Source organism: Mandrillus leucophaeus, unplaced genomic scaffold (assembly GCF_000951045.1).
Source record: "Mandrillus leucophaeus isolate KB7577 unplaced genomic scaffold, Mleu.le_1.0 Scaffold346, whole genome shotgun sequence".
NCBI classification, from domain to species: Eukaryota; Metazoa; Chordata; class Mammalia; order Primates; family Cercopithecidae; genus Mandrillus; species Mandrillus leucophaeus.
This window is the reverse complement of record NW_012103654.1, coordinates 1397226-1421423: the sequence shown is the minus strand read 5'-3', so window position 1 is coordinate 1421423 and position 24198 is coordinate 1397226. Positions and strand designations below refer to the sequence as shown.

General features: G+C 36.0%; 2 protein-coding genes across 3 annotated transcripts in view; both read left to right on the top strand.

Moving 5' to 3' along the window:
- The window catches only part of MRPS28 (mitochondrial ribosomal protein S28), a 113881-nt gene that overhangs the window by 68887 nt on the left and 20796 nt on the right, over positions 1-24198 (top strand). The window lies entirely within an intron of this gene.
- On the top strand, positions 19561-20307 carry LOC105545998 (peptidyl-prolyl cis-trans isomerase A). The gene has a single exon (XM_011989078.1). The coding sequence runs from the start codon at positions 19602-19604 to the stop codon at positions 20097-20099; it is 498 nt and encodes a 165-aa protein (XP_011844468.1). The 5' UTR covers positions 19561-19601; the 3' UTR covers positions 20100-20307.

Below are 24198 nucleotides of genomic sequence, written 5' to 3'. Positions count from 1 at the left end.
TCTGGGAACTCAGGTGACCCCCCTCCTTTTTTTTTAACCATCATCACTACAAGCACAATTTTGAAAAGATGGCACAGTGATTGAGTTTAATACACAAAATAAGATAAAAAATTAAGTATTAAATATGTTCTACCTTAGAAAATGTGGGCCAATAATGAAGAAATATTCCTTCCACTTAAAATATAATATTTAACATTAATGTTCCTAAGTAAACTTGACATCTTCTACATGGAACAGTGTGTGGAATTAAAATAATATTTACTCAAATGGCATGCTGGTCAGTATTTTAATCCTTAGAAATGAAAATTATTTTCAAACTCAAAGTGAAATCATTTTGCGTAAATAATATTCTTTCATTTTTCAGTGCTGCTGTTTCACATACAGAATTATTTTGACAGATACTAAGTGTAATCACTTCAAAAGGCTTTTCATATTTGTAAGAAATAACAAACCATATGCCATCTTGCAGAAGCCCTGATTTGGAAAGAATGTGGCTCTTGGCCAGCAATTAATTAAGCCACTCTTTTGTTTTGGCCATATTGTGGTGGTGCATCGGTGCGAAATAGTCTGTCTTCACCAAATAAAAATATTCCTGTGTATCCATGAATTTTAAGAAAATTTTTCAATTTTGGTGTTATTTTTCCTATAAAGTAATAGGAGTTGTAAGTGCAGGTAATTGAAGCATGAGAAGAATGGAGAAAAGTTATTGGGATAAAATGAATTTGGCACTTGGACAGCTGAAAAATGATTCCTATCACTTTGGTCCATAGAAAACTGCATCAATATTAACAGGAAGTTGGAAGCTGAACATCTGTAGCAGGTCTCTTGTTAGACAAAAGAGAAAGAGAAAAGATTACTTAATTATGTATTGTGTGTACTGGGATATCCTATTGTTAAAAAGGGAAAATAATTAGCCTGACTAATCAATTTCCTGCATTTCTCCTGAATTCCAATTTAGATATTCTTAAATTATCTTCAAGTAGAGATCTCTGATATCAGATTATGTGGGCTCAATTAGGTTACTCAGTGTTCCTCTCATCGTTCGGCTTCACTTGCCTCTCATTAGAGTAGAATTAACTTTTTATTCAGGATATAGTAGTTAAACAGAGTTATGGGCCTTGGGTCTAAAGATTGAAATCAGGGAAGGCTGGCCTCAACAGAGAGCTTCCTTTCACCCATTTTGACCATTGTCACTGCTTCCCCTCATTCATCCTCATTGCTGTTGATCTTAGCAAGAAACCCAGAGACACTATTGCCTTGCTTACAAATAAGGTTTTATGTTTGATCTTTTCATTTTGTAAAAGATAAAGCACCTAAATCTTAAAAGGGTGCTTTCTTTTTTTAATGAACAGCAGCGGCTCTGGGAATTTCAAAAGCTCTATAATGTTTTGTTCCTATGGTAAAAAGGATTCACAACAGACATTGTGATCTAAATACTTGTTTTCTTTTTCTTTTAATGGAAAATTATTTCCCTAAGATTAAGCATAATTAAAATGTAGAATTCTTTTGCACTTTTCTCTGAATCCTAACTAATAAAACCAAGCCACACATATATTTTGGAGGGTTTCCTGAATGCTAGCCTTCACAGTTGGGCTTCTCTTTCTTTACAGTAAGTACATGCACTGGTGGTAAGTACTAGCCTGCGGGTACCTGGATGCACCCACCCACATTCACGCTGCTATACATCGAGAGACTCTGGTACACATATCTTTGGGAAAAGTGAAAGCATATCGAAGTGCTTTGCAAATAATTGTAGATGCGTGCAGAGAGGGTTAACCATCCAGCGTTCTCAGTGACTTAATTAGGCTCTGGCACAGAGCCAGGATCAGTAGAAAATGGGTCTGCCTGGGACAACTGTAGAAACCAGTGGGTTTTAGCTTCTTGGCAAGGTCTACAGCCTGCAGCAGCATTCTATGCTTGTGCCTACCTGTTGTGGGAAAGTGAGGGGCTGTCCAGACAAGGGACAAAGCAGCCAGGCATTTTCCCATCTAGCTTTCCTATTTGTCTCTTTAAAAAGGAAGCAAGAGTACCTGTCATGGCAGGACTTCTATAGTGATTCACTCCACAGTGCTTTGCTCTGTTCAAGGAAAGGCCAGCTTAAACCCATCAAGGAAAGCCCTGTGGTCTCTCTGAGACTGCACCATGTGGAAAGCAGTCACCCCTGTAAAACAGGATGTTGTCGGGATTTGAGGTTTGGGAATAATCCGTGGGAGATTTGGCAGTGTTGAGATGTTTAAATCAATGTTTAGCCTCTGTGCTTTTTCAAGAAGAGAAAGTACATAGTTTTATTGTTGCTTTCTTGATAAAATTAATATTGGCTTATAAGATTATGAGTCTTTGAAATAAAGCATTGTTGTGTTATTTTTTAAAACATATATACTGGTTTTATGAAGTATACAACTCTTAAAAGTCTAGGATTATAATCTAATATTTTCTACTTGTCTTATTAGCTAAAATAAATAGATTTGCTATTTGGATGGTTGATAACTCAGTTTCTTAGGACTAAAATTTCTATGGTAACCTTTCTTTCATACCCAAAACCCATATTGTAAATGAGCTTAAATTTCTATTTGCTGAAAAGTTTTTCTGTGTAAAATTATATTTCAGATAAGGGAAACCATTTTGTGTTAGAAACCTCCTTGTCCCCCTTTTATTTAAAGTTGTACCGTTCAATCTTTCAGAATGAAATCTAACTTTTGAAAACTATGTGTATACAACAGATATATAACAAAATCTTGTAGTTCTTAGAAAAAGCTTCATTACAGTCTTTTTATTTAGAAAAACCAATTTTCCTATAGCTATTAAAAATAGGTAGACTACCTCCCTGGGAATAACAATTTGAATTTTTTTTCCATATTTTGTAGCTTTTGTATAATAAAGATCTCCAGCTCTCAGCTTGTGAGACCTGTTCTTTGAACATTACTTAATACAGCCCTATTTCTGTACTGTAAGAATATTAATAACAGTATTTTAGAGCTGATTTACTGCCATTATTAAAGTCGGTTAGCAATAGAATGTCATTAGTTCAGTAATCTTTACTGCAGTTAAAATAACATAATTCCTGTACAGTCTAGTGCTTTACAAGTTCACACTATGAAAGAGGGAAGGATTTCACTTTGAAATCTGTTATGTAGCTTTGGTTGAATATATATAGTGTATGCTGTGGTTGTCTATACCACTCATTTATTTTGGTACTCATTTATACATCTTGCATTATTTCTTTAACTCATATAGTCTCCAAAACTAGATTGTAACCCCATGTCTATCTTTAAGGCAGTGTTGGTACAAGACTCACAGTATATTCTTACTAAACTCAAGTTATATAATTTGCTTAATTTAAGTGAATTGAGTAAATCCAAACTAATTTTTATATACTTGGGGGTTAAATGTGAAACATTTCTCACAAGAGAAGAAAAACTCACCCTGGCACTCATACCAGCACAATCCAGTGTTTGTTGTGTTGAGCACACATCACATTTGTTAGTATTTTAGCTGTTTTAAGAGAATAGAATATCAGGGCAGTGGTCATTCGCTAAATTGCTAAATCACTTTGTGCTGATATATGCCAACAGCAAAGGCTCAGGACATCCCTTTTTACATTAAAGAAAAACTCAGCAAAATCTTTTAGTGACTCTCTTTCTTAATAAATGCCTTTTAAAAAATTTTTAGTGTGCCAAATAAAATCAGCAATAAAAATTACTTTTAAAATAGCTTTGAGTTCTTCTGAATCTGAACATTTTCTCCTTCACTCAGGAGTCCCATTTCATATTATGCTGTTTGGAGGAGATTTTCACAAGTGATGATAACGTGGTTTTTCTTCCAGCTCTGACTTTGGAAAACATTGTAAAAGATAAAGAAGTTGTAATACAACATGGATGAACCCTGAAAACATTATGCCAAATGAAAGAAGCCATTCACAAAAGATCATATATGATTCCATTTATATTAAATGTTCAGAATAGACAAATCCACAGAGACAGAAAGTAGATTAGTCATCCCCAGGGTCTAGAATAGGGGAGGTGAGAGACTGCTAATAAGTGCAGGGTTTCTTTTTTGGGGTGATGAAAATGTTCTAAAATTAGGTTGTGGTAAAAGCTGTACATCTCTGAGAATATATTCAAAGTCACTGAATTATACACTTTGGGTAGATTTTATGATATGTGAATTATATCTCAGTAAAGCTGTTAAAGAAGTTTTAGTACACCACTTTAGTAAATATGTTACATGTAGACTAAATCATTAGCCTAGCTTCATTTTAATAGGATGTAGTAATATCCACACTGTAATATGTGAATCTGTACAGCTCTAAAAGATGACTGTTTAAGACATTTATGTCTTCTTCCACCATGTGATCAGCAGAGTTAAAATACACTTGCTCAGCAAAGATATGTGGATTTTCTGGTGTATACTGAGTACTGTCTCTTATGTTGTTTAGTTTGTTTGTTTGTTGTTGCCGTTGTTTTTGAGACAAGGTCTTCCTTTGTCTCCCAGACTGTAATGCAGTGGCACAATCACGGCTCACTATATCCTTGACCTTCTTGGCTCAAGTGATCCCCTGCCCTCAGCCTCCGAAATATCTGGGACTACAGGCACTTACCACCATGCCTGGCTAATTTTTTTTTTTTTTTTTGTAGAGACAGGGTCTCACTGTGTTGCTCAAGCTGGTATGGAACTTATGGCCTCCAGTAGTGAACCATCCCCCTCTTGGTCTCCCAAAGTGCTGGGATGACAGGTATTAGCTACCACGCATGGCTCTAGTCTTATATATATTAAACATACAGAGATGACCAGATTATAATTCCTACCCTCCAGAGTCTTGCTATTAGTAGAGTAGATAGACAAAAACAAAAGTATGCCCAAAAATGTGGCAGTATGCTACACGATGTCATAAAGTTCTGACCTTTTTTTTTAAAATAGCAGACCAGACTTTGGGGCATGGGGAAAGAAAGTGCTGTGTTCTACCCCAAGATGTTACGGAATATTCTTAAGAATGGGACTTTTAGTCTAAGAAAAAAGAGAATGTGGCAGGGAGACAAGGGCCTTGTAGGCAAAGAGAATGAATAGCTTATATGAAGGCAAAGGGGCAAGGGGAGAACAAACAAAACAAGCACAGACTGTTGAAGAACTGCAAGTGACTCAGGTGACTCCTGAGCTCAGAATTCATGTGGCAGGAGCAGCAGCAGAAGATGACTCTAGAAAGCTGGACTAGGAAGGCACCAAGAAAGGCCTCATAGGCATTACTAAATTCATTAATGGACAGTGCTGAGAGAACTGTTCACGTGTTAATTAATCTCATTAATTTATAGTCAGCCAGTGTAGGTGCAGAAAAGGAATTAAGAAATATTCATGCAGCCAAAAAAAGAATGAGATAATGTCTTTTGTGGTAACATGAATGGAACTGGAGGCCATTATCCTTAGCAAACTAACACAGGAACAGAAAACCAAATACTGCGTGTTCTCACTTATAACTGGGAGCTAAATGATAAGAATTTATGAACACAAAGAAGGAAACAACAGACACTGGGGTCTACTTGAGGGTGGAGGGTGGGAGGAGGGAGAGGAGCAGAAAAATAACCACTGGGTCCTGGGCTTAATACCCGGATGATGAAATAATACGTACAACGCACCTCGGTGACATATGTTTGCCTATGTAACAAACCTTCATGTGTACCCCTGAACCTAAAATAATAGTTAAAAAAGTATTTAAATGGCATTTTGTAGTCTTTGGTGTCTTCAAATTACTAAATATTTGTACTTTCTTGAGTAAAAGGCAAAATAGTAACAGTATAGCTTGTTTTTAAAGTATAAGAAATATATTCAAAGTTAGCATTCTACCAGATGAAACATTTTATAATGACATATTTAATTTTGATACAAAATATTTTAAACACATACTCAAAAAGGAGTATTTCATATAGTATTAACTTGTCTTAGGAACAACTCTGCAATTGTAAGATAAAATGAGCAGCAATAAAATGTAATACACCTGGATTTAAGAGGCTAACTATTCATAACAGCAAAAGTCAACAAAAGGTGGTTTCAAAGGCAATCAGGCATCAAGAAAATTTTAAAAAATAAAAATAGAAAAAATTCAGTCCAGCCTTTCAGTTTTTAGATGAGGAAACTAAGGTCCAGAGAACTTTGACCAAAAGCCTAGAACTCTTGGGTCTCATTCCAACAGTTTTGGTCCTATATCGCTTGCCTTTGGAAAATCAGAGGCTAAAGAGTTTAGTAGCACTCAATAAATGTTAGCTATTCTTAGTTTTCAGAAACATTTTTAATACTGTCCAGTGATAACTAAGAAGTACTAAAAAATTGTCGTCCTTACTCGTAGAATGTCAGCTTTACACATAGAACAAATGTTTCTTTCGACCAAAACCTTTGTTTTGAAATTTGATTAGAACTGTAGATTTACAAACTATTTGTTTTTGTTTTAAGCCTCTAAATTTGGAGTAGTTTCTTACATAGCACTACATAACTGGCACAGATTTTATGAAGTACCTGGAAGTGGAATACTGCCATAAAAATAACCTAAAACATGTGACACTGGCTTCCATCCAGGTAGTAGATGGAAGCTGGAAGAATCTTGAGACTGTTAGCAGAGGCCTAAAGGGTATTGAGGAGACTGTCAGCACAGGCTTTAATGTTATTGGAAGCCGAGGGAAAGGATATGCGTGTTATATAGTGGAAGAAAGTTTGGCAACATCCTCAACTACAATAATATGGAAAATAGAAAATGTACCTCTTGAACCAGAGGATCTAGCTAAGGAAATATCCACACAGAAGTCAAAGGTGCTGTGAATACCTGGCTTCTTCTACCTGCCTAAATAAAATGAGAAGAGAGACAGGCAAAAATTCTAGAAGTTAAATATAAATCAGTCTGGACTTGCTAGGTTCAGCATTAAATTTATTTTCTCGTTCTCAACCTGAAATCATCACTCCACATGGCAGATAGTTTCTAAAACTGGGCAATGGCTTGTGAGCAAAGGTGAAATCCAAGGGTGCAGTCAGGAAAACTTGGTCTATAGAAAGGCAAGACCTCAGAATGACTTAAAGCAGTACCTTACAGACTCTTTTAAACAGACAAAAAGATCTTAAGGGTGTGCCTCACGGATATTCTACAGATATTCTTTCATTAAATAGGCATTAAATGGAGCTTCCAATATTCTTTTTTTTTTTTTTTTTTTTAAAGACAGTCTTGCTCTGTCGCCAAGGCTGGAGTGCAGTGGTACAATCTCAGCTCACTGCAACCTCCGCCTCCTGGGTTCAAGCGATTCTCCTGCCTCAGCCTCTCAGGTAGCTGGGACTATGGTGCACACATCTGCACCCAGCTAAGCTTCCAGTAGTCTTAAAGGCATTATTCCACTGCATGTTTCAAGATAGAGAAGAAGGAGAAGGGTTTATTTCAGCAAGATTTGTGGGTGTGGCTTTGGTTTAATGAAATGAACTCTGCTATGATTTATAAAAAGCCCACAAAATTTTCAAAAGAATTGTAGTGGAGGAAACACTGCCAGCTGGACTAAAGGGTACAGAGATACTCTTAAAATGAAGAAGTATTTGAACCCTGGATTTCTATGGAGAGAAGCAAGCTGAGAAAACTAACACTTGCAAATGCAGAGTACATTTGATGGAAAAGGAAGGGTAGTTCAGAGGATAGAACCAAGAACCAAGAGGGCAGAGAAAAGCCCCAGGGTATCTTTCTCAGACGAAAGCCCTAATGAAGCAACTGGTAACATTGGCTAGATTTCAGAATCATTGCAGAAAACAGTCTGTTACGTGCCTCCTGTTTCCCCCTTTTTGGAACAGAGTTTCCATGAGTGTGTATATGTGCATATATAGATATAGCCATATCTATTATGTAAAATTGCTGGTCATAGGATATGCGTATGCTTAGAAGATAATGCCAAACCATTTTCCAAAGAGGCTATATTTTTTATTTTTTAATTTTTATCTTTTAATTTTTAATTTTTTTTTAGAGGTGAGATCTCACTATTTATTGCCCAGATTGGAGTCTAACTCCTGGGCTCAAGGGATCCTCCTGCCTCAGCCTCCCAAGTAGCTGAGAATACAGGTGCATGTGGTATGCCTGGCTTCGGGGATATAGTAGTTATATTCCTACCCAGGAATGAATGCGAGTTCCAATTACGTCACACAGTTGTTACTGTCAGTCTTTAAAAAAATATAGCCATTCTGGTAGGGCATTATTTTATTGCAGTTTTAATTTGTATTTCCTTGAGGTTGAGAACTTTTCATGTTTATTGTCTATTTTGAAATCCCTTTTTAGTGTATATGCATGCATACAGAAAAATGTAATTACCCATTTTTCTGTAGGATTTTCTGTTTTTTTAAAAAAAGGCTAACTTGTAGCATTTCTTGATATATTTTTTTTGGATAGCAACCCTTTCTTGGCTACTTACATTTTTTCCCACCCTATGGCTTGCCGTTTCACTCTTTTATGGAAGCTTGATGAACAGAAGTAGTAATTCAGTATATCCATCTTTTCATTTACATAATACTTTTTGTGTTCAGTTTAAGAAGGCTTCACATACCCCAAAGTGTAGAATATGGTCTTAATATATATTTTAGAAGTTTTATGTTTAACCATTTATATTCAAATCTAAAATCTACCTGAAATTGATTTTAGTATATGGGATGAGGTAGAAGTCAAATTTCATTTTTTTCATATGATCATCCAGTTAGCCTAGCACAATTTGTTAAAAAAAACTATCCTTCTTTTAGTGTTTTGCAGTGCTACCTTTTCCAGAAATTAAATGCCTATAAATGGCTGTTTCTTATCTCTATTCTGTACCATGTCTTTGAACTAATATCATATTATCTTAAATATTATTGTTTTATTGGTTGAAACTTACTTTATTTGCCTAGAATATAGACAGCATAGACAAATGTTTCATGTACATTTGAAAAATAAATGTGTATTTTTCTTTTTTTGGAGGCGGAGTCTCTGTCACCTAGGCTGGAGTGCGGTGGCAAGATCTTGGCTCACTGCAGGCTCCGCCTCCTGGGTTCACGCCATTGTCCTGCCTCAGCCTCCTGAGTAGCTGGGACTACAGGTACCCGCCACCACGCCCAGCTAATTTTTTTGTATTTGTAGTAGAGACGGAGTTTCATTGTGTTAGTTAGCCAGGCTGGTCTCGATCTCCTGACTTTGTGATCCGCCTGCCTCGGCCTCCCAAAGTGCTGGGATTACAGGCGTGAGCCACTGCGTCCGGCCATAAATGTGTATTTTTCACATGTTGTATGTAGTGTCTTGTGTATGCCAGTAGGTTCAATATTGTTAATTGCGGTGTTCAGATCTTTAAGTCCTCAAAAATGATTAGTTTTTGTTGCTCGTTATGTTAGTTACTGATAAAATTTGCCACTATGATTGTATATTTGGCCATTTCTCATTTTAGTTCTATCAGGTTTTGATGTGCATATTTGGGATTGTATTATTATGTGCCTAAGAATTTAGAATGATTTTTCTTCCTGGTGGAATTGATCCATTTGTCATTATGAAATGTTCCTTTTGTTCATACCCTGAAGCTTTAACTCTTATTAATATGGCTACACCAGCTTTATTTTAGTTAGTGTTCATATAGTATATCTTTGCCTGTCCTTTTACTTTTAACCTTTCTGTGTCTTATATTTATTTAAAGTGTGACTCTTGCAAACAGCATTTAGTAGGGCTTTATCTATCCAGTCTGCCAATCTTTGACTTTTAATTGCTTAGTTCCTTTATATTTCATGTAATTACTGATATATTTGTATTTAAATCAGTCATCTTACTCTTGTTTTTTCCCCCCATCTTTTCTATTTTTAAATGGAAATACAGAAAGACTCAACAAAGAAAGGAGACAAATTTCCAGCAACCTAGAACATTTGTTTAATCAGAGGGCTCCGTTCTTCAAGGCTTTGATATAATTAAGGTTTTGTTGTATGTATCTTCATATTGTATTTTCAAGAAAGAAAAATACACACACACCCTATATAACATATATTCCACCTGGAATTGATTTTAGTAAATGGCAGGAGGTAGAAGTCAAATTTCTTTTTGTTTCATATGATTATCCAGTTAGCCTAGCACAATTTATGAAGAAGACTCTATGTATAGCGCACACGCATGTGTGTGTGTGTACTTTGGTATACTTTTGCACACGCGTGTGTGTGTACTTTTGTATACTTTTAGGTGCTGTATTTATATACACTGTACTTTAATTAGAATCAAATGTAGCAAAGGATACCAAGCAAACAGGAAAGGACCTTCTTCTGTGGAAATCTCCAGCCAGGGAAAATCCGGCTGAGTTGTGACAGTAAGGAAAGGAAAGCTGCCAGTCATGAAAGGTTAAAACCTTGATCACAGTTTCAGGTAATGAATTCTGTCCCCATGAGACTACGGAGTTTGTGTGCTCCTGAACCTCTTGTAGTGCCTGGAATCAGTCTGTAGCCGTGACAGATACCCAGCATAGATTGGAGAATTTAGGATTTCCGCTTGCAAAATAGAAAAGTTGGTGTTACCATCTCTATCAGTCTGTTCTCCAAGAAACAGAACCAGTAAGAACTATAGCTGTAACTGTAGATGATTTATTTTAAGGCACTGGCTTACCTAATTGTGGGGACTGTCAAGTCCGAAATGTTCAGGGCAGGCTGAAAACTCAAGCAGAAGTCGATACTGCAGTCGTGAGGCATAATTTCTTTTCCAGAAAGCCTCAGTTTTTGTTCTTAAGGCCTTCAACTGATTAGATGAGGCCCACTCACATTATTGAGGGTAATTGTAGATGTTAACACCATCTTCAAAATAATTTCACAGCAACACCTAGATTCATATCTAATTAAATAACTGGGTCCTATAGCCCAAGTTGATGCATAAACCTAACCATCACATCATCTGTAGCATCAAATAATATAGAAGAAGCAAAGCCACAGAGAGATGTTTTTAATAGCAGTGCTGCCTCTGTGAGTTAACAGAAATGATCCCTGCAGGGGAGATAGCAGCCAAACCTGGGAAAGAGTTCCATGGAGCAGCCACTCCAGGTCAGGCATTGTGGGGGGGGTGTGTAATTATAGCAGGAAGAATTAATAAGCACACAAATTCCTTTCTTTTTCACAATGAATTTCCCATCTTTGTCGCCCGTGTGTAAAAGAAAAGGATCAGAGAAACAATTAGCAGTGTTACCACTAGGGAGATGTGACTCAGTCTAATACTGTTGCTCAAATGACCACCCCAAAATTAAAGGAAGTATTAGCATGTTTCTATTGTGCTTCTCTATGTCAATGATCTTTATTTCTGTCTCTATCTATCATTCTTTTTATATGTATGATTTGCTTTCTCTCCTCAACCATTCTTTTGTGTTTATTTCTTTCCTCAAATGTTCTAAAAGAAAATTTAAATGTTACTTTTGTGTTGTATAAATGAGATAAAAAACTATTAATATTTAACTTCCTAGAAAAAGGGCAGGTGTAGCATTGTAACTGTATTCTATAACTATGATTATCACTGTATACACCCATACAAACACATTCAGCTCCAAATTCTGAAGAGTTTCTGGTAGACCCCTCTGCCTTTGTCAGCCATTTACTAATGAAGTTAAAAACTCACTGTCCTCTGCAGCAACAGTGAGAACTGTACACACCATTGTGTCATGGAATACGCAACTGGAGTGGCATTGTATTTTTTAAAAAAGAGAGAAAACGGCTGCAGCCTGCTGAGCTCAAGCAGCTGCTGCTTGATGTCTTCCACTGTGAGAGCACCTTTCTGACAGGTTCTCAGGCTCAACTCTGAGGTCAGAGCAGGATTAGGACAGGAACCCACTTTGCACTGACAGCTGCTCTGTTAGTCAATGCACTGACTTCAGCTCCATGGCTTCTCAAGAATGTTTAATTAATTTTCTCACTACTGAAAGTTATCTCTAAAAATGTTATAGTCTTGTGCTTTAACGGGTTTTGTTTTTTGCAAGAGATTATGATTTTCCCAAAATCAGATGAAATTTGTGTACTTTACCTGCTTTTGGATGCTTTACATAACGTGAAGTTATGAAATTGTAAGTGTTACTATCCAGTCTTCTCATTATTATTATTATCTGGGAATAGACAGTTTCCTTTGCAGAACTAGGTAGCTCTCAAGAGAGGCCCAGTCAGCATATTGAACAGCTGGCTTCCTGTAGTAGAGAAGCTACCCATGGGAAATAAGGAACTGTTGATGGTGTGGGACTCTTTCCTGTGATAAGGAAGGATCCTGATGCAGGGGAGTAGGTAGTAAACAGGGATGCATCTGCTGGTGTGCTTTTTATGATTGCTCTTTTGCTACGTGGAGAGGAGGTTCCAGCCCATTTGAGGGGCACAGGTTTTGACAACAGAATGCTCTCTTAAGAAGAACATCGCTACCTCTTCATGAGAACTATTTACATCATTCCCTTGCCAAATAGAGTGTGGCAACATTTCTACTCTTGGTGTATTTTTATGTTTGTTCTTACTCTTCACTTACATGATTTTCAGCTAATGATGATGTACTTAATTTTGGAAGGTTAGGGTAGGGAGAAAGAGAAAGTAGGCCCATTAAAAACTTAATTTTCTTTCTAATATTCCTTGTTAAATCTGTCATGATAGTACATCTCAATCGATATGAACAAAATTGTTTCTATCTACCTGTATCAAGGAAACAACTGAAAATATCCTAACAAATTTTGGAAGGGAGTGTTTTTAAATGATTTGATTTAAAATATGGGGTATGTAAAACATGAAATCTACTTGGAGGAAGGGGGATTCGAGACATCTTAAAGGAATGGACATTCTTTTCGAAAGTTGGTAATAGGTTCTGTGAGATATTACTCCTATTAATAGTGCGCCGTCATGTAAAAGTGTGCCGTCATATGTAATGAAGATGCTTTCAGTTGCAATTGACAGAAAACTCTACCTTAACTGTTTTAAACAATAAGCAACTTACCAACTCAGCTAACAAAGAACCCAGAGGTAAGACAGTTGTGATTGTGTTGTGATAAAAACTCTGGATCCTCCTTTTTGTAATTTTTTATTCCAGTCTGGCCTTTTTCACCGTATAGGTTTTGTACTCAGGCTTGATCCCATCATGGTTGTGAGATGGCAGTAACAATGCTAGGCATCATATCCAAAATTAATTTACAGGTACAGGAAAGGGGACATCTCTTTTGTATGTCTCTTTTAAGATTAAGAAAATTATTGTAGAAGTTTCTCTGCATTCCTTCATATACTGTTGGCCAGAATTACATCACATGCTGAGTTGTGAAGCAGTCATTAATGAGGGTGAGATCACATGATTGATTCAGACTTATCAAGATCTGCCAGGGCTGGCTGCATAATTCCCAGGACCCAGTACAAAATGAAAACTCAGGGCCCAAGGTAGGGGTGGGGAAGTTAATTTTCCTTTCTCATGGACCCACCATCTCAACCAACAGTGGAGGACAACCCAGGGGATTGCTGCCTGTGTGCCAGGATGCACAGAAGCACCTAGATGATAGATAGACAAGAGGCTCCCGCTGGTTTGCCCTTATAACACATCATGGCACCATCAGTTTGGGGACAGAATGGCCATCTCCTCACTTTGCAGTGAGATTCTACAGAGTAATGCCCATTCCCTAACCTGGTGGCTGAGAAACTGTCCTTGAGGGATCAGGACCATGTGTGAGCGTAGACTAACAAGCCCTGGGTGCATGCGCCATTGTCCCATCCTACTTCACTTACAAACTCAGATGCAAGGATAAAATTATTAAGAGTTTCAAGTCAGTGACCACAGATTAATAAACCCAAAGCACTGGGCCCTTTTGTGCGTGAGGCCCCATGTGACTGCACTGGTCACATATTTACTCTTTCCCTGGGATTAGGACTGCAGCCAGCCTCTCCTGAAAAATATCAGGGTGGCTATCTGAATAAAATGGGACATGCCAGGAAGAAGGAAATTGAGGTGGGGAGAGTAGTAGATATTAGATTGGGAATCAACAACATCTGCTATAGATACCATGACCAGAGAAAATACAGTGGTTTGGAATATGAGTCCTAAAGTGACAGCTACAGGGCATATGCTCTGACTTCACATTGACTGACTTCACATCTGACTCCAGGGTGAATAGTAGCAGAAATTTATTCATTTGATATTAGTTAAGACTTGTCCTGAACAACATCTTAAAGCTCAGCTGGTGTGATGTAAAGTAAGGCTCTCAAACTCAAAGTTTTACTTCAGATGGCAAAAAACATTTATTCATTAAATTAGCTATATTGATAAAGATGCTTTTAGAAAGTTATGGAATTATTTTTATTTCTAGTCATATATCTGAAGGTATTTCATAGTTGTGTTTGTGTTGTATGTATGTGTGTGTGTTTGTGTTACAGTTTAAAATCTTACTGTATTACCTACATCATTGAAAGAATCATCGTGCAGCCTTTCTCAACAAAGGCTCATCTAGAGAATTATACCCTAATATCCTAAAGTATATTTAATGAATTAATAAATATTTAATGAATTAACTTACTCATTCCTGGGAGAATTGAGAATAGAGTCATTCAAATCATTTTCTGTGGGGTTAAATTCTTTGGCTGAACCCCAGTTGAGAAAGGCTGCTAGAGAATGCATTGAAGACCAAAGACTTGGTTACTGTTTATGCCAAACTTCTTAAAGATTACCACCGCCAAAAAAAAAAAGAAAGAAAAAATTAGTTAAGCATTTGCTTTATTGATATGCAAGAGAATACTTTTGACCTTTAAAGAATATTTTGTTTTACTAGTTAAACAATTTAGAAATTCCCTACAAATTAACTCTAGAAACTAGGGGGAAAGCTAGGGTTTTTTGTTTGTTTGGGAGCTTTTTGTTTTTATTTTTATATTTTCATGTGTTTTTCTTTACTTTTTCTGAATATGACCTGAAATGTAGCTTAGTGATTTTTCTAACTAACAATGCAACACAAATATTATTCGTAATATACTTCTTCTAGGGAAGAAAAGTTTATTTAAAGTAACGAAAACCTTTTTATTTGCCCTCTTGGAGTTGAGGAAAGGGATATAGAAGATGAAATACAGAAACACTACTCAAATTTTATAATCACATCCAATATTTTATTTTTAGTTGGTGATTTCATTAATTGAGCCTCCCTTTGTCCTGTTTCAGAGACTTGGTGTTCATTGACAAATCATTGTTCATCAACAAACTGACTCTAAAAAAAGTTAATTTTTTCTTTCATATGAGGAAAACAAAAATTATGAACTCATGTAGATATACCAGGAACTGTAATGTACATATTAATTATACTACATAATATCTGATTATAGGAGATATCTGGAAAGGTAGAATGCAAGTTCTTGTAGTTTGATTGAATGCTGGAAGCAAAAACAGGGCCCTAAAATTTTGCTTAATGGGAATGATCCTGTCACCCACCATTATATTTTATTAAATACTAGGCTTCGCCCAAAAGCGGATTAGTTTTTTTTTTTTTTTTTTTTTAGAGACAGAGTGTCACTTTGTCACCCAGGCTGGAGTGCAGTGGCGTGATCACGGCTCACTGCAACCTCTGCCGCATGGGTTCAAGCGATTCTCCTGCTTTAGCCTCCCAAGTAGCTGGGATTACAGGCGCCTGCCACAGCGCCTGGCTAATTTTTTGTATTTTTCGTAGAGAGGGGGTTTCACCATCTTGTCAGGCTGGTCTTGAACTCCTGACCTTGTGATCCATCCCCATCGGCCTCCCAAAGTATTGGGATTATAGGTGTGAGCCACAGCGCCAAGCCACAGATTAGTTTTAAAAGCAGAAGATCTGTGAAAGAGACTGAGCTACACTGAATCATTAATGTAAATTTTTTACTCTATGAATAATTGTCAAACAGGAGTAAACACAAGCCATCCCACTCAATTCCCCACTCTTTACTGACTCATAATGATAATGGAAAGTAAATATCAGGAATCAGTATCAAAGGTGTCACAAGAAAAGAGAGCTGTACACCAACACACATTGTAAACATAGATGCAGAAGTCTTTAACAAAATGGTAACAATCAACAAACAGTTTTTGAAAAATGTGTAATACATCATGACCAAAGTACAGTTTATCCTGGCAATGTAAGTTTGGTTTAACTTGTGAAAAAAAAAACTCAATGAAATTCATCATATTAATATAAAAAAAAAGAAAATCCATACGATGAGGAAAGCAGAAAAAGCATTCCACAAAATTCAATGCTCATTCATGAGAAACAATTCAGCAAACTAGGAATAAAAGAGAACTTCCTTAAGCTGCTTGAGGTCATTTAAAAAAAAAACACCTTAAATTAACGTCAAACTCAGCTGTGAAAGGCTTGATATTTTCTAAAATCAGAAATAAGGCATGGATGTCCATTCTTTTTAACTTTTTACTTACATTATACTGGATGTCATAGCTAGCTAGAGTTGTAAGGCAAGAAAAAGTAATAAAAGATACATAGATTAGAAAGGAAGAAGTGAAACAGTTTATTTGCAGATGGCAAATAAACTTATTAGAACTAAAAGTACATTTAACAGAGTTTAGGGATACACAGTTAGTATAAGAAACAAATATTTTTCTACATACCAAGCATAAACTATTAAAACATGAAAAATTTGGCTGGGCGCAGTGGCTCACACTTGTAATCCCAGCACTTTGGGAGGCCAAGGTGGGTGGATTGCTTCAGGTCAAGTTCAAGACCAGCCTGGCCAACATGGCAAAACCCTGTCTCTACTAAAAATACAAAAAATTAGCCAGGTGTTGGGATGCACACCTGTAGTGCTAGCTACTCAGGAGGCTGAGGCAGAGGCAGCAGATTCCCCTGAATCCGGGAGGTGGAGGTTGCAGTGAGTCAGGATTGCGCCATTGCACTCCAGCCTGGGTAACAGAGTGAGACTCTGTCTCAAAAAAAAAAAAAAAAGGAAAAATTTAAAACTATATATAATAGCATAAAATTACTTAATATATTTAACAAAAGATAGGTAAGACCTCTGTGCTGAAAACTACAGAATTACTACAACAGGAAGTTAAACAAAAGCTAAATAAGTGGAGAGATGATTAGAAGGAATCAATATTGTTAAGATGTCAGCTTTCTCCATATTAGTCTATAGATTTAACGTAATCTCAGTCAAAAATCCTAGTAGGTTTAAAAAAAAATAATTGGTAAGTTGATTTTAAATTTCATACGAAAAGGTAAAAGACCTAAAATACCCAAAACAATATTGTTTCTTACCTGATTTCAATACATATTGTAAAATTGTAATAATACAGTATGGTATTGGCATATGGAAAGATGCCAATATAGATCAGGGTTTTACAGGACTTTTTGGTTGGTTTCCATGAAGCTCTTGCACATATTTTATGTTTATTTTAAGGTGTTTTATCTTTTCATTGTTGTTGTTATTGCCAATGTTGTCTGTATTTTATTGCATCTTTATACTAATTTTTGCTCATGTATATGAAGACTGTTGGATTTTTGTGGGTTAGTTTTGTATCCAGTTACCTTATTACATTTATGGTTTGTTATTACTTTGATTATTTTGGATTTTTCAAGGAAACAATAATCTGTAAATAATGAAAAACATACCTCTTTCCAATTTGTATTTGCTTCTTATTTCTTATGTTTTCTAAATGTAGTGGCTACAGTGTTACTTTTTGTTGTTATAAGACTACCAAGTTACTGATTTTCTTTTTTGTTTGTTAAGCTGATTTTTAATACTTAGGGAACATTCTGGTATCTTAATTTGCAATGATTCTTTATAAAATACGAACGCTTGTTATTTTAGTTAGAAAAATAATCATTTTGCAAACCTAGAATTAATGACTTGCTGAGAAGCGTTTTTTTTTTCCATACTGAAAAGGTTAGAAAAATTTAGAAATTACTTTAGAAAATTTACTTTAGAAAATTTAGAAATCACACAGGAGCGAAAAGAACAAAATCCTACCACTCAGATAATCATTGTACATATAATGGTTTATTTGTTGCATTCCAGAGATTTTTTTTCCCCAAGTAAGCTATCTTGAACAGAGAATATGTGTTTTAATATGTAGTGAGTGATGTTTTTAATAGCTAGCTCTAATTTTGGTAAATTGGTTCTTTTTCTATAAGATTTTAAACCTCAGAGTGAACATTAAATTGGATTCCAATTAAATAAATCATACTATTTTGGCTAGGAGGGTTGTTTGTACTTTCATTAGTACATACAAGAAAAAAACATGTGTTACAGCATCTATTTCTTCTTTATTTCAAGTATATACTTATTAATAGTGATTTAAGGGTGCTGATTTTCAGATGGATGATTTTTAGAAGGATGAGATGAGCCCAGAAGAGAGATAACAGATCATTGCCATAGTCAAGATGTGACATTTTGATTATTTAGCTTTGGGCAGTGGTATTGGGGATGTAAAGGAAGGAATGGATTTGTGAAATATTTAGAAAATAGCCATGGAATTGGTATTTTATATGGGCATTGAGATCACGGAGTATTTTTAGGTTTACATCTTAAGGACCTTGCATAAGCAAAAATTGGTCTTGAAACTGTTAGCTTTTTTGGATTGATCCCTAACACAAATTTGATTTTAGTGGTTTTTAGGATTTCTCAATAGTCTCTTTACAGTATGTACCTTATAGGCTTGTTGACAGGACTTAATGGGTTAATATCTAGAATAACAACTTAAAATAGTATTTGGCACATATTAAATGCTCAGTAAATATTAGTTGTTTTTATCCTAATTTGCACAGGATTACTTGAATGAACTTGCTTACCCTTTTATTTTCTCATAACTTTTTAGATTATACATTTTCTTCTTACGCAGTTTTGAAAATTTTGAAGTAATTCATTATGTTAACAGTTAAGGAGGTTTTACATTTATGCCAATAATATTACTTAATTTCTGTAACATATCTGCCACATATTGTTTTTATTGTGGTAAAATACATATAACATAAAACCATTTCTGCCATTTTAAATTCAGTATTTAAATTTAGTATTTTCAAAATGTTTTGCAACCATCACCACTGTCCAGTTTTAGAACATTTTCATTACTCCAAAAGGAAACTCTGTACCCATGATACAGCTTATGTTGCATATGGTTTGCTATGGGGGTCTGATCTCTTTTTTCTGGATGTAAAGCCAGTTTTCCTAATGTGAGTTATTGAATATATCTTCTTTTTTTCCACAAATGTAAAATGCTGTCTCTATCATCTGGTGCCTTTGTGTACTGAGGTTTGTTGCAGGGCTGTTTGTTCTTGTCAGTTCTATTGCCCAGGGATTTTAGGAAGTAAATTTATATTTATAAATACACTGCCTTGTGGTGCATCCCTTTGGTTGTTCTCTCTGTATAGTTATTATATATGCATATTTTCCCTAATAAATTATAACAGATATCCAAAGGCTTTTCATGACTAGGTTGCCAGGACTTTCCAAAATTACATACTGGCTTTATTGAAACTTAGGTTTTATATGTTGCATGTAAAGTTATATGTTCCTATGTAGATCATTCTAACTTGATATTTTAAAATGCCTCTTGATAGTAATAGTCATATGTTGAATTTGAAGTTTTGTGTTTAGAAAAATTATAGCTTTAGGGCTTTGCAGACGCTGCCGCCGAGGAAAGTCCTGTACTACTAGCCATGGTCAACCCTACCGTGTTCTTCGACATTGCTGTCGACGGCGAGCCTTTGGGCCGCGTCTCCTTTGAGCTGTTTGCAGACAAGGTTCCAAGGACAGCAGAAAATTTTTGTGCTCTGAGCACTGGAGAGAAAGGATTTGGTTATAAGGGTTCCTGCTTTCACAGAATTATTCCAGGGTTTATGTGTCAGGGTGGTGACTTCACACGCCATAATGGCACTGGTGGCAAGTCCATCTATGGGGAGAAATTTGAAGATGAGAACTTCATCCTAAAGCATACAGGTCCTGGCATCTTGTCCATGGCAAATGCTGGACCCAACACAAATGGTTCCCAGTTTTTCATCTGCACTGCCAAGACTGAGTGGTTGGATGGCAAGCATGTGGTCTTTGGCAAAGTGAAAGAAGGCATGAATATTGTGGAGGCCATGGAGCGCTTTGGGTCCAGGAATGGCAAGACCAGCAAGAAGATCACCATTGCTGACTGTGGACAACTCGAATAAGTTTGACTTGTGTTTCATCTTAACCACCAGACCATTCCTTCTGTAGCTCAGGAGAGCACCCCTCCACCCCATTTGCTCGCAGTATCCTAGAATCTTTGTGCTCTCGCTGCAGTTCCCTTTGGGTTCCATGTTTTCCTTGTTCTCCCCCATGCCTAGCTGGATTGCAGAGTTAAGTTTATGATTATGAAATAAAAACTAAGTAACAATTAAAAAAGAAAAAGAAAAATTATAGCTTTAGGCTGGGTGTGGTGGCTCATGCCTGTAATCCCAGCACTTTGGGAGGTGGGCAGATCACTTGAGTTCAGGAGTTTGAGACCAGCCTGGACAACATGGCGAGATCCTGTCTCTACTAAAAATACAAAAAAATAGCTGGGCATGGTGGTGCATACCTGTGGTCCCAGCTACTCAGGAAGCTGAGATGGGAAGATTGCTTGAGCTGGGGGTGGAGGGGGTAGAGGTTGCAGTGAGATGAGATTGTGCCACTGCACTCCAGCCTGTGTGACAGAGTGAGACCTTGTCTCAAAAAAAAAAAAAAAAAAACTTCTGGCTTAAAATAGAATTATTCTTAAGTGTTCAATGCATGCATATCTTACTACTACCACATTGACTTAAGCCAGTGTGGCTGTGCCCTACTTTTAGGTTCGTTTTGGTAGATAGTGATAGCCTCCAAAGAAATTTGAAAAAGATAAGGACTAGCTATTTCTTACAACCTCATTATTAGGGTCTCATGAAAGCAAATCTCAGACCAAATTTTGCTGCACATATAGACATACCATATAGAAATGTATTAACTAAATCTTAATAAGCAGGCACAGATAGTTCTTATAACCTGAGGAAAGCCCATCCTTTAGTCCTAAGAGAGGCTCTGACCACCACCTTGCAGGAAAGGGGTCATATAAAGGAGAATTCTGCTTCCTTCATAGCCAGCAATAGGCAAACAGAGTCTTCCACATATCACAGTGGGATATTGGAATATTCAGCTTAAAGGAAGGCATCATCCATATGGAAAAAACATCCATGCTCCACTGGATTCTGAAAGGATGAGTCAAATCTTTAAAATACTTTTTAACCAGATCATATTTCTTAAATGCTTTTTATTTCACAAATGGAACCCCATTTTTAATATTCATTATTGTAGTTATAGCCCACTATTTTCACCAATGAAATTTTTTCTGATATTCAATATGATGATTATCAAGGGGTCAGTTATCTGCTGAAATACAAATAGTAATGGCACTTATAGTGGCCAAATCTGGAATGTGGATTTTTATTATGGCTAAAATGGAGTTTTCCCTATATTGTGTCTTTGGTTTTTTTGCTCACATCATACTATCACACTGGTATATTTTAAGTATTTCAGAGTAAATTGCAGGCATCTTGATCATTGAGCATAGTCAGTATTTTTGGTTGATGTAAAAACATTTCCTAAAAGAGAAATATTAATATCAATTCTGCTTATAAACTCTATTTAGACTTTGAATTCATATTGAATGTACGCAGAGGGGGAGGGGCATTTTATTGAAACAGAAACACTCTTGCTTGCAATTGTTAGTTCCATCAAATTACTATCCTCTTCAAATTCAGTTGTATCCTGGTATGAGTCTCAGATTATCTGAAGTAAAAACACATTAAAACGTTATAACCGTGTTTAATATAAAAACATTATAACAGTGTTCATGTTAGAAAATCAGTTGCTGTTTGTGACTTGAATTTTGGAGCCCAAATCTCCAAGATTCTTTATTGCTTAATTTACTGAAACTAGAAATCATGATTGTTTACATAGGAGTAAGGTTTTGCTTCTCTGTGTAGAATGCTGAGGAATCTAAAGCTGAAAGTATCAAAAAAATGCAATATTTTGTGATGAAAACAATTTGGAAATATAATGTATTACTGTTAGAAATTAGTTGTATTCATTCTTTGGCTCTTGTAGCTATTGTCACATAGCATACTCTGAAGTATGACAGGCAAGCAGCTGCCTTCATAGCCATTGCCAGTACTAAAGATTTTTCTAGGCTTTTAGCACTCTTCTTTCATCTGTAAGGACAGGCAAGGCAGCTGTCTTTATATATTGGTGTAGGATTGGCATGGTTTGCTAATGCAGCTGCTGGACTGACTTCACAGCTGGGGGAAGAGCTCTTGGTATTAACAACAAAACTTAACAGAAGTATGAAAAGGCAGGGGGGGGGTGGTGGTCTTTTAATCTTAGATCCTGACCACTTGGAGTGAAATACAATGATTGATTCCTCCTAAACATATAGATAATTAATGGAAGGATATTGAAGTAGTTTTGACTGAGTTTGCTTCAATCTTTTTTAAAATTTATTTTTTATTTTTTAGAATTTCCCCTTCTTGGGGCCGGCCACATATTCAAAATTTCTTTTATCTGTAGACAACATGAATTTTTTTCTTAGCTAAGTTGTAATAAGCTGTTAGAGAATTTTAAAATATTTAATTTTTATTTAGTATCTAAAGCAATCTCAAGACCAGTTTAGTTAACTTTAAATGATAAAAGTGCACCAATAGTAGTCTCCCATTTCCTAGAGATCAACTGTGATCAAGTCAATGAAAACATTGGTATTCATAAGAACTGTTGGGTAAATTCACACTGACCCATAACAACTCTGACTTCAGACTTCTAGAATTGGTCTTCTCAGCTTTATTTATAGAAATGTCATGAAAGAAGCTAGTTTTATGGAATCACATGGATACAAATATTGCCTGAAGTTGGGTCATTTAGTCAGAAATTTGGGGATAACATTCTGAGATTTTGAGACTCATCTTCAAAATCCCAGAGATGTCATCATGGCTTCATTTTGAACATAGTTCTTGAAACAGCCATCTTGAGGTAGCTATAAAGCACTGTTTTATGCTCATGGCAATTTTTGAATCTCTTGAAATTGTGACTTTATTTTCACCCCAAAGTACTGTGCTGCTTCCAAATGTATCACTCCCTTGAATGCGGCCTGGATCAGCAGTGGAGAGTCAGTGCAGTCCTGGTTGCCATCTACTATTCCACTTTCCTCTTGGACTAAAATATTGCAGTGAACCTGCTTGAGCAAGTCAGAAGTTTTCTTTTTTTACCCTGCAGTTTTAACTTTATTGTGTTCAGTTGTCTTGTCCCCTCAGTAAGAGACTTTGCATGCCACTAGGGGATCTAGGTTGAGTCTCAGATCTCCAGGTGCCTTATCTTATTTAGCTTCCTTAACCTCATCAACAAATTCCCTTACCATCTTACTACGTTAAGTTAAATGCACATACTATGCTTTACCTTTCACAGCAACTGGTCACAGTAATCAGTAGTATAAGCATGAACATAAAAAAAAATTTTTTTTTCATCTTAATCCTTTTCTCCCTAATTTAAAATATTTGTCACAAGTTCTTACGATGGATAATGCAGTGGAAAATATACATACCTACCTTCTCTTTAGATCTAAATAAATTATTGAAACAGTTTTCTCTTTCATTACAACTGCTTTGTCTTTGAGAGTGAATTAAACTTTTCAGCATTTAAAACTGAACTTCTCAAATTCATTTCCAGCTCATTAGTTCATGCTAGCTAATTTGACAAAATAATTGAGCATAAAATCTTGGAAGAACTCTATTTCATTATAAGCAGCATGTTGATTAAGGAGGACTAGGGGCAGGAAATTTGACTAAGTGACTTCTCAGAGACCTCTGAGAATATAATTTTTATACTATGTTTTGTTCTGCAGACATCTTTCTTATCAATAATTATTTAAGCAGGGGAAATGAGCTGAAGATCTCTGTCTGGCTTTAAGATTGTACAACACAAAATGTTATATACAGAGAATATTGAGAATAATATAGTTACATCTTTTTGCCATTTGGAACACTTTCTTCAGTTGGTGATCTGGAAGAATAGCAGGAGACTGAACAATGAATGGATCAAGATGTTGTAATACCACATTTGGAATCAAGGAAGGTCTAGAAGATTTGAGGATTTTCATATATCCTTTCAAGTGATTAAGATTATGTCTCACGTTTTCTTAAAGACAGATCTTTCATAGAATTGAGACTGGAATCTCACTAATCTGATTTAAAATTTTAACTTTATTTATGTATTTATGTTTAATTTTAT

Coding starts and splice junctions, on each gene's coding strand:
- LOC105545998 (XM_011989078.1), top strand. CDS start 19,602: ATGGTCAACCCTACCGTGTTCTTCGACATTGCTGTCGACGGCGAGCCT.